This window comes from Carassius carassius, chromosome 12 (assembly GCF_963082965.1).
Source record: "Carassius carassius chromosome 12, fCarCar2.1, whole genome shotgun sequence".
Classification (NCBI taxonomy): domain Eukaryota; kingdom Metazoa; phylum Chordata; class Actinopteri; order Cypriniformes; family Cyprinidae; genus Carassius; species Carassius carassius.
Genome location: NC_081766.1, coordinates 29,414,529 through 29,429,330, shown reverse-complemented (window position 1 = coordinate 29,429,330; position 14,802 = coordinate 29,414,529). Strand labels below are relative to the sequence as shown.

At 38.3% G+C, this 14,802-nt stretch overlaps 1 protein-coding gene and 1 long non-coding RNA gene across 2 annotated transcripts in view; one reads left to right on the top strand and one right to left on the bottom strand.

Annotated features, from left to right (window-relative positions):
- Positions 1 to 9,591, bottom strand: part of ephb3a (eph receptor B3a) — a 37,051-nt gene extending 27,460 nt beyond the window's left edge. The window contains exons 1-3 of the mRNA XM_059564039.1: positions 9,204 to 9,591; positions 5,407 to 5,471; positions 3,644 to 3,928 (exon numbers count right to left, since the gene is read on the bottom strand). Coding sequence (XP_059420022.1) covers positions 3,644 to 3,928; positions 5,407 to 5,471; positions 9,204 to 9,267 — 414 coding nt within the window. The 5' untranslated portion in view covers positions 9,268 to 9,591. The remainder of the gene's footprint in view (positions 1 to 3,643; positions 3,929 to 5,406; positions 5,472 to 9,203) is intronic.
- LOC132155193 (uncharacterized) overlaps positions 1 to 14,802 on the top strand; it is a 530,067-nt gene that overhangs the window by 109,846 nt on the left and 405,419 nt on the right. The window lies entirely within an intron of this gene.

Here is a 14,802-nt window from a genome sequence, read left to right as displayed (position 1 = left end):
TAGGGACGCAACGATACCATTTTTTCAGAACCGATCCGATCTGATATCGAAAATTCTGAGTATCTGCCGATACTGATCCAATCCCATACCAGCACAGATTTTTTTTTTTTCAATGTGTTGACCTGATCATCATTATTTTGTGTTAATCACAATCTACTGCATGTACACAACTTAATTTTAATGAAAAATAATGAAATGAAAAAATATATAATCATAAATGATTACAAAAATATCATTATAAACTAGGTTGGTAGATAATTCAGCAGCAAAAGATAGTCTAGATTCTATAAAAATCACGGGTGCACAATAATTTTATCAAATCTATTGAAATATTTGATTTACAAATAAAGGTGAATAAGTCTAAAATCTGGTAAAATGTTACACATTGCTCTTTGAAATGTTGTCAAATACATTATTGAAAAAACAAGTATATACATTTATATAGACGTTTCTTTTAAATCTATAGCACAGTAATAAAGGCAGCAACATATCATAGATAGGACAGAACAAGAAAGACTAATAATAATCTTTCAACAAAGAGTTATAACCCTTACACGTTTTGTCTATCAAGATAATCTTTACAAATTACTCCAAAATGTAAACATTTTGAAGTCTAAATAAAGCCGTCAGATATAAAATGCTAACGGGAGGCTATAAACGGACTACAGCACACCATGGTCGCAGATCAACATCATCATCAAGCTTCCTCAAACTTTATTTAAATAAATTGTGGATTAATACTTCCTGGAGATGCGAACCGTTTCAAGCGATTCAGTCCCATTTGGTGAACGGGTTCAATCGGTTCACTAAGAAGAACCGGTTAAATCAAACTATTTGTTCGCGAGCCAGACATCACTAGTAAAAAGGCAAGAGATACGTAGTCTATTAACTCTGTGCGTTAGTTTATTGAGCCTTTTCTTTGAACAGTTTTAAACCTCAGTTATTGTGTACTCTTGAAGACAGTTTCATCGCTTCAACTGTAGTAACCGAACGTGACACGCAGTTTGATTGCTGAATGGAGGATAACAGACAGCCGCAGTGGAGAAAAGAGTTTATGTGGACTGAATTTAATGATAATATAAATCTGACTTCACATTGAATATGGAACAGCTTCAGAACACTTGAAATATGTCCATGAAAATGTTTTGGTGGTTTATGTTTTTGTGCCTTTCGTGGAGCTCAACAATAACACAGAATTGTATACACAGGATCGGATTTGGATCGGTCTCGTCTGACCGATACCCGAAACGCAGATAATGCCTGGATCGGAGCCAATACCGATCCCGAGTATCGGATTGATGCATCCCTAGTAAAATGTTGTGGGTCCAATGTCTTTTGTCAAAAGTGTAGCAATGTATGAACCACAGACGCCACTTTCATACTAAGCAGCTTTCTGTTGATCAACGCAACAAATCCATAGCCCCATTTCACACTGAGATTCCAGATAGTACACGGGTAATGTGTCCCGGCAATTGTCCTGGATTGTATAGATTTTGCCCCTTTCACACTGCCAGTGATTACCCGGAATATGTGCGTGCGTTCACACACAACCCGTAAAGTTCCCGTAAAGACACGTGGCATTAGGATGTTACTTGTAATGTAACGTATTTTTCGGACTATAAGTCACACCTCAGTATAAGTCGCATCAGTCCAAAAATATGTCATGATGAGGAAATAAACATATATAAGTCGCACTGGGCATTTATTTAGAACCAAGAACCAACTGAAAACATTACCGTCTCCAGCCGCGAGAGGGCGCTCTATGTCTTCAGTGTAGACTACAGGAGCACTGAGCAGCATAGAGCGCCCTCTCGCGGCTGTAGACGGTAATGTTTTCTCTTGGTTCATGTCTCTTAGTTCATTTCTCTTGGTTCATGTCAAAGTAATTTTGATAAATAAGTCACACCTGACTATAAGTCGCAGGACCAGTCAAACTATGAAAAAAAGTGCGACTTATAGTCCGGAAAATACGGTACAAGTCGAAAATGCTAGGCATTTTAACTTTCACTTAAAGGGTTAGTTGGCCCAATTTGCTAAATTATGTCATTAATAACTTACCCTCATGTTGTTCCAAACCCGTAAGACCTCCGTTTATTTTTGGAACACAGTTTAAGATATTTTAGATTTAGTCCGAGAACTCTTAGTCCCTCCATTGAAGCTGTGTGTACAGTATACTGTCCATGCCCAGAAAGGTAAGAAAAACATCATCAAAGTAGTCCATGTGACATCAGAGGGTCAGTTAGAATTTTTTGAAGCATCGAAAATACATTTTGGTCCAAAAATAGCAAAAACTACGACTTTTATTCAGCATTGTCTTCTCTTCCGTGTCTGTTGTAAGACAGTTCAAAACAAAGCAGTTTGTCATATCCGGTTCGCGAATGAATCATTCGATGTAACCGGATCTTTTTGAAACAGTTTACCAAATCGAACTGAATCGTTTGAAACAGTTTGCGTCTCCAATACGCATTAATCCGCAAATGACTTTTTTAATGTGGCTGACACTTCCTCTGAGTTCAAACAAACCAATAGCCTGGAGTAATTCATTTACTCAAACAGTACACTGACTGAACTGCTGTGAAGAGAGAACTGAAGATGAACACCGAGCCGAGCCAGATAATGACTCGTTCACGAGTCAAGAACCGTTATTGTCAGACGTGTCTGATTCGAGAACCGAGGAGCTGATGATACTGCGCATGTGTGATTCAGCGTGAAGCAAACCGACACACAGAGCTTCTGAACTGAACTGATTCTTTTGGTGATTGATTCTGAACTGATTCTGTGCTAATGTTATGAGCCCAGGTAAACCGAAGATTCATCGCCAATGACGGCATTACGTCGAGCGCAAAAGAACCGTGAACCGTTTTCTTAGGGTGAGTTATTAATGACATAATTTTCATTTTTGGGTGAACTATCCCTTTAAGCTGGCGAACAATCTCAGCGTCAGCGCGTAAAGTGAGGAACTAACTTATCTCTGTTTCATTACAGTTTGCAAATATATTTTCGTCGCGAACGCTGATCTGCCTTCAAAACACCTGGTAAAAGAGTCACACGATAATGTGCGTCATCACTACGACACACCCTTTATGGCATTAGTTCTGGCTTTTGTTCACACAGAGCTCATTCCGGGAATGAAGCCGGCAATGTTACTAGGTCCCCAACCCGGGATAAATCCCAGAATCAATCCTGGGACGTGCTTGAGTTCACACAGAAGGCGACCCGGCAATGATCCGGCAATTTTCCGGGTCGAACGTGCAGTGTGAAAGGGGCTCATGTGACCAACTTGAACCTATTGTGAAATCTGTGCAAAATCTTTTGCACTCTTGCAAAATATCTATTTGTGTTATTTCCTATTAAAATTACTGGAGTTCACTCATGAAAAATTATTGCATCTTAAAAAAAATTCTTGGACCCAACTCACATTCATTAAATGGACAATAATACACTGACCTAATATATTCTTTTGTGTTTCACAGAAATAAAAAAGGCATTCAGGTTTAGAATGACATCCCTAAATGATGACAATTTCTTTAAATATGTGTTACATTCCCAAGTAAATAGTTAAGACACCATCATTCACCAAAAGATTGTAAAATGAATTATCATGCAAAGTCTTCAATTAAAAGAAGCCATCAATCTGGCTGACCTTTACGTAGGGGTTCTCCTTCCATGGCGGGCTGCTTGCTGTAGCCACATCTCCATCCGATTCATAGTAGAACAGATTAAAAGTCTCCTTACAGGAGCCGGGAATATTGGGAATACTACCACAGTCCCGCACAGAGAACTTGAGCTCTACGTAAACTCGAAGAACTCCTCTGCGTGGGATGAAGTCTGTCCGGAGCCAGTTATTCTGATTGGGCTCCAGTACGTTACAGACCTGGTATGTCCTAATGGGGCTCAAGAGGTCATCATATCCACTCACTTCTTCCCACTGAGAAGGACATAAAATACTGTCACTGAATGCACAATGAACTTTCTTAAAATTAAATGTCCAACTGAAAAATGACAGTAGATAAGACCTTAGGAATTGTGTAAAGACTACATGTATTTATCATTTAAGGTCTTATTGTGTTGCTTACTTCCAATGAAACTAGCAAAACATGGAACACAGTGATGTTATAACTTATGACCTTCCTCTCTATGTAGTGAATTCTTTCTTTATATATAGTTTCTATTGAATGTAACACATTGGTCCTTGATCATTTGATCTTTCTCCACATAACTGTATTGGTCAGTGACACAACAATTAAATAAATAAATGGATTATTGAAAAGAGAACCTTCTTAAGCTGTTTTACATAATCTATTATAATTCCTTAAGAAAAAGTACTGCTTCACTGCTTTTTCATATCAAAAAACATTAGTCATGTGATGCAACCAACATCAAAAACAACAACCTTAAAACAATAAGTTATATCATATAAAGGACCCTCATGAATGTGTGTCAGTGTCAGTATGTCTCCTCAAATATCAGAACATTGGAGCTTTTTAAGGGCAAGGTTCTGCCTGTAAAATGTCAAGCAGTGTGAATCCCAAAAATGTATGCATTAATTAATAATTCATGATATTTGCATTCATAATATTAGGCCTTAAACAATATTCAAATGAAAATAAGAAATAAAATATGACTTTTTACTTGGCACATGCCATGGAAAATGGAATAAAATACATTCTTTGTTATTGGCCTGTTTATTAAATATAACATATTTCCAGATTGGCTTTGAAATCATGCCACATTTTCTTGTTTACTATGGACTGACAAATTATTGGTTAGGACACAATGTTACCTAAAACCTAAAAATCCTAAAATGATCCAGATCTATGGATCATTACTGAGATGTTACCTGTAAGATACCATGGAAGTAGGAATAATGAACGACTCAAATGCTCAATTAAATTCATGTCGGTGGTTAGGGTAAATAGAAATGCTTTCTCAAAGGTGACATTCGGGTTGCCTGAACTTCTCACAACACAATTAAGAGGCACCGCAGCGAGGGGTAGCATGTGTTTATCTCCAGGTGTGAAGGAACACATTACTTATGATGATGCATGGCTTTTGAGATGCCAGACATTGAGCGCCAGCCTGCGGAAAGGGCTGAGCTGCTTAAGATTGTTTCCATGGCAACCCATCATTTCCATTGACTGACTTCGCATGCACATTCCAAAGACAAATCATACTACGGGAGCGAGTGGTTTTTGGGTCGGTGGGGGGGTGTCAGGCTTAAGGTCAGACTCACTGTGGTTAATTTCTTCACCAGTCACATGTGTAAAATAAACTGCCGCTTGCAAACAGAGAGGTTGTGAACGATTGTTCTTGTTAATGGCCCCCTTTCATTTGTCTCGTCAATGCACGTGTAGATTAATAGCTGCCCTTTTGGACAATTACAAACAGGAAATAGCTGTAACTCACCCCGCTTTCTGGATAAGTGGTCCACGCCAGCTCTGTAGTAGCCCACCTGCTGTCCATAAGAGTCTCTGCAAAAAAGGCAATCAATGAGGCTCCGACAACATCAGCCTCCATTCTTAACACAACAGAGCATCAGCACGCTAAAAACTGTAATTTTAACGGGTACATATCAAAGCACTTCACTCATTTGAATTCCCTGCATACTCTGCGGAAGGCCTAATCACTGTTTTCATTCCGCAAACTAATAATGTGATCTGCATTTATCTACCCACTCCAGCTCTGGCCTGTGGCTGATCTGAGAACAGATCCTGTTGTGTACCGCAGGGATGCTTGCAGCACAGTGACGTTCTGCATCCCAGGCGCTCGCTGTTCTCTAAATACACTCCGATCAGTGGAGCAAAACTGCTTGAGCCAACTTCCGCAAATTAACCGCACATGTGAATGTTTTATTCACTTTGTAAGTCAGCGTTCGATGAAGCCGAGTGCTCGCTTTAAATTAATGTGACACGCACACATCTGCAAGAAAATCCGTGGAATATTTAGAGCAGAACATCAACTTAGCTGATTAAGGCCCCGGCAAATGCACATATGGCAAACATACACATGCCGTTTATGTGGATTGTACACCTCGCTTTTACAGCGCTGTAAATCACACAGAGAGAGCAAACTGTGTGACGAAATAGCCGTAAGGGCATCTCGTCGTCTGAAATATTCATAAAATTGTAGGGATGCTTTGATCAATTCCTAATGACCACATTCAGTCTTTCCTTAAAGCCCTTTGCATCTGTGCATTTGGCTGCATTGTGAAAAACAATGTTTATGACACTTATTTTTACACATAGCAGCTCATCGCTGTCTATTTCACACAAATGAGTGTACAGGATGTTCTTTGAAACTATATTTTGTACAGTCAGCCTCCTTATTCTTTGAAATTGTTTGTTACTCCACTAGTTTATCAGAATGTAAGACTATAAAGAAAAACAAACAACCTTTAGAGGCAGTTATAAGGAGTAAAATAAAAGAATAGTGTTTATTAGTTTAATAAGCATCTAAACATGCAAAAATTTATTTTAAAGCATTAGTTATGGAAATGCTTTAAGGAACGTTCTCACCGATGATAATGACTATAACGATAACTAACATCATTAAGCTTTAATACTCTATGAGAATAGGAAGTTCACACCACAATGATAATGACACAATATTGTTGGAAACATGGTTTTCTGATTAATAATAAAACATTAACATCTGAACAGAATTCACCCGACTTTAAAGAGCTTGGGCATTTCAATTGGCAGACGACATAACTGAAGTGTGCCATTAGAATAAACAGAACATTATTGTGCATTGATATCGGCGAATATATAGCTAATGTTACAGTCATCTTCATAGTTATCGTTCTTAATATGAATGGGCCTTTAGTTCAAATGAAATCATACAAATCCAGTTTTTGCAAAATTGGACTAAAGGTGTGGTCACATTTATCATCGTTCAGCGATTTTTCACATCATTTGAAAATCTAGTATTTTCATGTGATTTGGATTTCCACATGCAAATTCTATAGGGGCTAGTCCTATTTATTGAAGCTTGGCTTTATCCAGAATGTGTACGCATTAATCTGACTGTAACTGGACTCACTTTGTATGTTTACAGTAGTGATGTGTTTTGGATGCAACACAGGCAAGGTATGCGACTAGTCTGTATCGATTATTCGTACCGTGCAAAACTCTCCACATGATGCAATACACAGTGGTAAAACGTGTCTGTCTAGAGCATGTTTCCACTGCTATGAAAAACAATGTAAAAGCGATGTAGTGGAATGCAAAAAAAATTAATAAATAAAATGGAGCTCAATGACTGTGTATGGAAACATAAGAAAGTGTTATTATCTTGTAATAAAACTGTAATAATAAAAACCCTTTTTAAAACCACATTAATGATAACCACTAACAGGGCCAAATCACGTAAGGTTTTGTTTTATATTTAAACACCATAGCTCCTGGAAGGCTTCTGACAGATGGACTGACTTGACACAGGGGACCCTGGATGCAGCTTTACACTTTCCCTCTTGTCATGAAGTGCTTGGCCCACTTGACCTCCATTGGAATGTAACTAATGTAGTCTGTTCAGAAACCTGCTTGGAAATAGGCCTATGAGTCAAACATATACTCTCTCTCTCTCTTTCACACACATACACACACACACACACACACACACACACACACACACACACACACACACACACACACACAACTATCGATTAAGATCCTCACACTGAAACTGATGAAGAATCGAATAATGGCCAAGGTGAAGGAGCATCTGGCTCCACTGTAGTTAAGGATTATGGATAATTATTAGTTAAGGGACATGACCGAGGTACATAATGAAGTCAGCTCTGCATGTATCAGTACTAAAAATACCAAACAAAATCCTGCCTTGAGACTCTAATTTTGCAACAAGGAACAATCTTGTTTTTGCTGAGCAGCAATTTATTTTGAATATGAAATCAAGCATTAAATTACAAGAAGAATGAGATACTGATTGCTAATATACTAATAGTATGCATTTTTTGTTAAATATGCAAACAACAGATTTTACAGATGCACAAATATATATTTTCATTTGTAAATTACATTTGCGAGGGTTAGAAAATATAATGGGGACACGAACCTATTCATTAGGGTTCTCGGCAAGAATGTAGTGTGAAGTCAACAAACCTCAAAGATATCAATAGTTTTTCCGAAACCACACCTAGGCTCAATATTGGCACGTTTCACCTCGCCACTGTTTTCAAAAACTGACTTGGATTTAATTTCAAAATGCATTGTTAGTTAGAAGCGACTCACCAAGTATAGTCTATTGAACAACTGTGATCATACAAGCCAATTAACATGTGTGACAATTACACTGAAGTGATGCTTCTGGGTGACTTAAAAGCCTTTAGGGTGTAATGTGTCACACTAGAGCAACAGGGGGCTTTCAGCAGTCCTAAACCATGTGTCACAAACAGCACAAAGCTCATCTGAAAATCTACATGTGATTTTTCATACAGCAATGATCAAAGCAGAACCCTGCTGTCATTATAACCTCACAAGATACACTTCCAACAAAAATAAAGAGATGCTTCGATGTATTACAACATAATCATTCAACACAACAATAACTGTTAGATTTGGTTTATCCAACTGTTTTACAGTTTGTTATAGCCTAATAACAAAGGCACGGAGCATGTGGACAAACAGCATCGTCTGTATCAATACATGGACATGCCATAACACTAACACGTCTTCGGTGTGTGTAAAGCTTCCACGCACAGGATTCCACACGGAATAAGACATTCCTCAAAAACAGACCTTTGGAAACTAGAATTAGTCAGTATAACGGCAAATAAATGCAATAATGATTCAGAAACAGACACATTAAGCCCTGGTAATGATATGAAAACCAGACAGTCATCCAGTGAAGGCTACACCTAAACGGCGCAATCTCTTCTCTATTTTCATTTATTCACTTTAAACGCCATAAAATATTGTACATTTGCAGCCGTTTGCATATCATCTGCATCACTGCCCGACGAATAAAAGGCAAAATCGCATCAAGACTATATAAGTTTTCGTCAAACGCGAAGTTTTCGAGCCAGAACAGTCCGCGCTGTCTGTAAATCACAAGCTTTAGTTAAGTAACATATCGATTTTTGTTTGTTTGTTATTACACATTCTGCGGAATTCATAAAAGAAATAGCCAACTGATAACCATACAACAGCAACTGAGTATCCCGGTAACAAAGAGCTTTTACTTACCCTCAACAGCGAGAATAACGGGTACCCAAAGGCTGTATAATAACAGCGAATAATCCATTGTCATAAAGCTTGAGGTTGCAACATGAAGTTTTTTTGTCTATATGTCACCGGGACAGAAGGTATCGTTAAATCTCTTCATTAATGGACTGGAGGAACGAATTCACGCCTTGAGAAATTTCAGGCTGGGGGGAAAATGCACAGCTCCTCTTGCTATAGTTGTCTTCACGTCTTTCATTCACAACTGTTCGCACCACTGAATCCATGGACGGTCTCTTTCGTGAGCGTGGTCTATCATCCTCTTCTACATGTGTGGCATCATCATCATCCTCATTGTGAAAGAAGCTGTTGATTCTCTGCGACTGCACCGAGGAGTGTCAGTTGCGAGAAAGGATGGGGGGCGAAAACTCTACTTGTCTCAGGGCAAAACCCTGCGGAATATCGCTGATAACTTACAGACCAATTTCTCCCATGTTTTCTTTTATTTATGCATTTCATTATTTGTTTCAGACATTTTAAGTCCAAGTTTTGTTTTTATTATTTATTTTTTTGTTTTTTAATAGTAAATGCCACTATAAGGCAAACAGCATAAGAATAGAAGCTGAGTTGTGGTGAACTGCTAAAGTAGGCTATGGATATTCTTTGATGCACAGCGCCACTCACCGTTTGTTTACTGCAGGAATTGGTGTACTGTCGTTTGGAAGGGAGTGACTTGGCAAATGGCCACCACGAGGATATTTGTGTAATAGTCGCCCAACACCAATAATAAAATCATCATCCAGCTTTCTGCTGATTAAATAATGGGCTACATGTTGACATAAAGGTTATGGATACTGTAAACAATCTTCAAAGCTGTCCATTAATTATAGTGTTGAATATTACTTCAGAAATGTAATCTCGTACTTATTACACAACAGTTTATTTTTTATTATATATAATTCAAATTCAGTCTGGTTACCACTGACTTAATTTTGATCTATTTAATTGGCTTTACATGCACAATCTATCGATTTGAAAAGAGAAATATACATTGAGGAACATATTCCTTAAACTACACTATCAAATCACATTGTCTTTCATAACTTATAGGTTTTTGTGAGAGTCTAATCAATAATTTTGAAGTTTTATAAATACCAATCAACAATCATCAAGTAACAATTACATTTAATTAAACAACAGTAGGACTAGTTAAAAGAGTATTTTGTGAAGACAATAAGCAAATTTTAGATAACAAGAAACAAGTGCATATGACATTGCATTAATTGTTTTATGTCAAATTTACTATACAACAATGTATAATTTACCATGAATTATATTTCAAGTAATCACAATCACTTGGAGATGTAGAGAAAGGTTTTAATACAAAACGCTTTTTTAGATGTAATATAGTTTTGGTTTAGATTTTGTCTTTAGTTAATTGTGTCTTGAAGAAAATGTTGCTTAATGAACAGCACTATGTGTCTTATTCTTCCAGTTGCTGTCATTTTATTTAATGATTAAATAATTGTGTTGATTAATTTGAACATTTAATTATGGAATTATCTATAAAAGTGTTAAATGAGAGTTCACACTATTGATTGAAACATGTTTTCATTCCCTTGCTGCTGATAATAAAAGAATTTTAAGAGACAAGTTCAGAATGCATTCCACTCCTGTTTGAAGTAATCAAAACCACAAAAAACATGATGTAATCTCTGGGAAAATATATGATTCATACACTGAAATAAAACTCAACAGAAGAACTATAGCATTTTATTTTAATCCTTGCATCATGAAACCTGGGAATTTAGGGGAGATCATTCAAAGATTTGCAGTGAACAGAATGCAACTCAGACTTGGGAAACAGCTTCGATCTTCAGGAAAGACAAAAAGATGCAAATATTACCTGGTTCTGAGAATGCTAAAATCTCAGGGCTTTGGTAATGTTTGATTATCTGATATAGTTGTGATTTCACCAGCAAATGCTGAAAGACATTGATCAACGTATCAAACAGTGTGCAACATAAATACAACCCATGTTATACACACAAGACTTCAAATCCTTGAACATCCTCACATCTGTTTCTAGCAGCAGATTTCAACAGGAGCTTGTTTTATAGTTTGGACAGATAGTCACTGGCAGAAGTTGGCTGGGAAACAGAAGACAGGAAGAAGACAGAAAGATGAAGGAGAACAGAGGGAGGATGCCAGAGGGCCAGGCGCCGAGTCAATACAGTAAGCTGACAGAGGTGGATAAAGCATTCTCCCTGTGTGGCTTGCTTTCAAGACACTGCTGAAATATAGAGCCACTCTGGCCGCACGGGTGCAATAGACTGGTGTGGCGATGAAAACAGCTTGCAGTTTGTCACTGCTGAGCCTGCGAATCACAGGAATATCGAGCTTTCTCAGAAACCAGGAGTAGAGCTGGTAAATGCAATCATAAAGGTCACTGCTTTCTTCTCTTCAGCTCTAGACTTGGCAAACTATGACCAGATAATGGCTATTTATTCAGTCGTTTAAGCATTTGATAATTACAGAAGCAACAGACCATAGCTGTGACCAGAGAAGATCATCATGGCCTCAGTGATCTCAATTATGATTTAAGGGCTAGGCGATGACAAGAACCAAACGTTGACATGCAACACATCATGGGTGCAGCCAGTGTTGGGGAGTAACTAATCACATGTAACAGAATTATGTAATTTAATTACAAAGTAAATGTAATCTTTTAAAGTTACTTTTAAACCTGCATTGTGATTTCTTTTCCCCGGGGAGAGGGCTCGGCGATCCGCCTATCTTCCTCCGAGGAGGTTGATGTGGTGGACTTTGATGAGGTTGTGGACTTGCCACCCCAATTTCCCCAGTATGAAGAGTTTTTGGAGGTAGTGACTCCTGTTGTAGCCAAGCTAAACATCGAGGGGCCCACCGAAAAACAGGCCAAACCACCCAAAAGCAAATTAGATTAACCTTTTTTGTGCAATAGGCCGCTACCTCCACACTAGGGCCTCCCATTTTTCCCCAATCTCCACACCGAGGTGTCGGGATTGTGGGCTAAGCCATTCACTGCCCAGATCTTCAGTCTCTCTTCCTGCCACTATATCAGCTGTATTAATGTTGCCTCTTGCGCTACTCCACAGCGGGACCAAGAGACCCAGTGATGTCGTCTGGGTCTTCTAAGTCGAGGGGGGATCTGAGGATCGTATTTCTGGTTAAGAAGACCTCAACCCAAAAAGCCCTGATGTTTGTGTCCCAGGGGTTCTGAGGGCAGGCCCCTCTGGGGAAGAGCAGTGTACACTTCATTGCACAGTACCCGTCTCTCCTCAGTGCCCTCAGGAGATCAGTCTGTCAACCCTGCCACCTCTGGTGCTTCATGGCATAGTGTTTTCCAGCGAGTGCTTCTCTCAGTATCCACCCAGAAATGTAGTGGCTCATGGAGACTGGCATCCTCTGAGGAGGTTATCAGCGCAGTTAGCGCGATCATTCCCTGCTGGTCATCTGCTTCAGGGCACTGAGCTAGCCACCCAAAGTACACCAGAGGTCAGTCTTGAGAATCCAGTTTGGTTCTCGTCTGCCTCGCTTCAATGGGGTACTTTCCACTCTGGTGTGCTCCGAGCAGGCTCTGGTAATGGAACAGGATGTAGACACTCTCTTGAGGAAGGAGGCCATCAAGGTGCTCCTTCCTCTTGCAGAGAGTCAGGGTTCTAAAGCCAGTACTTCATAGTTCCAAAGAAGCTTACCAATATCAGGTTCTTCTGTTCAGCCTTTCACTCTCACTCCGCACTTTGACCAAGTGTGTGGATGCTGCTCTGGCTCCTCTGCAACTCCAGGGCATTCGCATACTGAATTATATTGAAGATTGGTTGGTATTAGCTCGATCGGAGCCCATGGCGCCTCGACATGGAGATGTCATTCTCACCCATTTGAAAGAAATGGAAGCTTTAGTGGAGCCTAGATCTACAATGCTACATCACACATTACAATTAGATCTAGGCAATTGTCAATTGATACGAGGAATACCAACCCTATCTCACGGCGGATTCGTACTAATTCGCACGATTTAATGTATTGGTTAAAACGTACTATATCGTACAATTTGTTCTTCACGTTCAATTAGCATGTCCCAGTCTCACGGCAGTTCGTGATTTGGTAACGTAATTTAATCTACTGATTCGTGGCAGGGACACGTTTATTTAGTTATTTTTGTGATTGCAGCACGTTTTTTTTTAAACTAATGCATTTCAATTGGATGCATCTTTCGTGCAACAGCACGATACTTACTGATTAATTAATTCATTATTTTCCTTCCACAGGACAACAGAAGAAACTCACTAAAACTTTTTTTAAAAATCGGAGATTAACTTACTGTAACAAAACTGAGCAACATACTGTATTGCTGGTGACAAAAACACATATTCAAACTTTTTTTGCTGTAAAATGCGCATTGGTATTTTTTTACTTTTTTATTGATTTTATATATATATATATATATATATATATATATATATATATATATATATATATATATATATATATATATATTAAAATTACAGAATTCAATATCAGGTCCTTGACAGATTACTTTAACACATTTTAACATTTAGTAACAATATAGTTTAAATAAAAAGGAACAATAAATAAATAAATAAATAAACTAGCAGAGATAGGCCAATTTTTTTTTTTACTTTAGACTCTAAAGTTAAAAGTTTTTATTAAGGTTATTGTAAAGGCTGCTTAAAAATGCGATAGCATATACTGTCGTTGATGAGCCGCTGATCGCTGTCAGATTCTGTGATATGAATGTCCGCGTAGGATTGTGGCTAATGGGCTTAGAATGAGCCCCGCTCGGCCCGTGTTCTGGCTTAGGCAAGGCAAGGCAAGTTTATTTATATAGCACATTTCGTACACAATGGTAATTCAAAGTGCTTTACATAAAACAAAGTAAAATAGTAACGAAGAAAAATAATAACAAGAATAAAACAAGCTATTTTAAAACTTTTAAAATTATTAAAACTGTACTTATTTAAAATGAATTTAAAACAGTTAGAAAATGATTTTACATAAAATAAAATTAAAAAAACAGTGAAAATATAGTGCAATCAGTTCGGACATAGCACAGTGCTCATTCAATAAATGCACAGCTAAACAGATGAGTTTTGAGTCTAGATTTAAATGTGACTAGTGTTTTAGCACATCTGATCTCTTCTGGAAGCTGATTCCAACTGCGGGCGTCATAGTAACTAAAGGAGGACTCCCCTTGTTTTGTGTGAACCCTTGGTATTTCTAACTGATCCTAATGATCTGAGTGCTCTGTTAGGTTTATATTCAGTGAGCATATCTGCAATATATTTCGGTCCTAGGTCATTTAGTGACTTATATACGAGTAAAAGTACTTTAAAATCAATCCTAAATGTAACTGGAAGCCAGTGTAAGGACCTGAGGACTGGTGTGATATGCTCAGATTTTCTGGTTCTAGTCAGAATCCTGGCAGCAGCGTTCTGGATGAGCTGCAGCTGTCTAATGGTATTTTTGGGAAGGCCGGTGAGGAGCCCATTACAATAGTCCACCCTGCTGGTGATGAAGGCATGAACAAGTTTCTCCAAGTCTTGGCTGGAAACAAAAGATC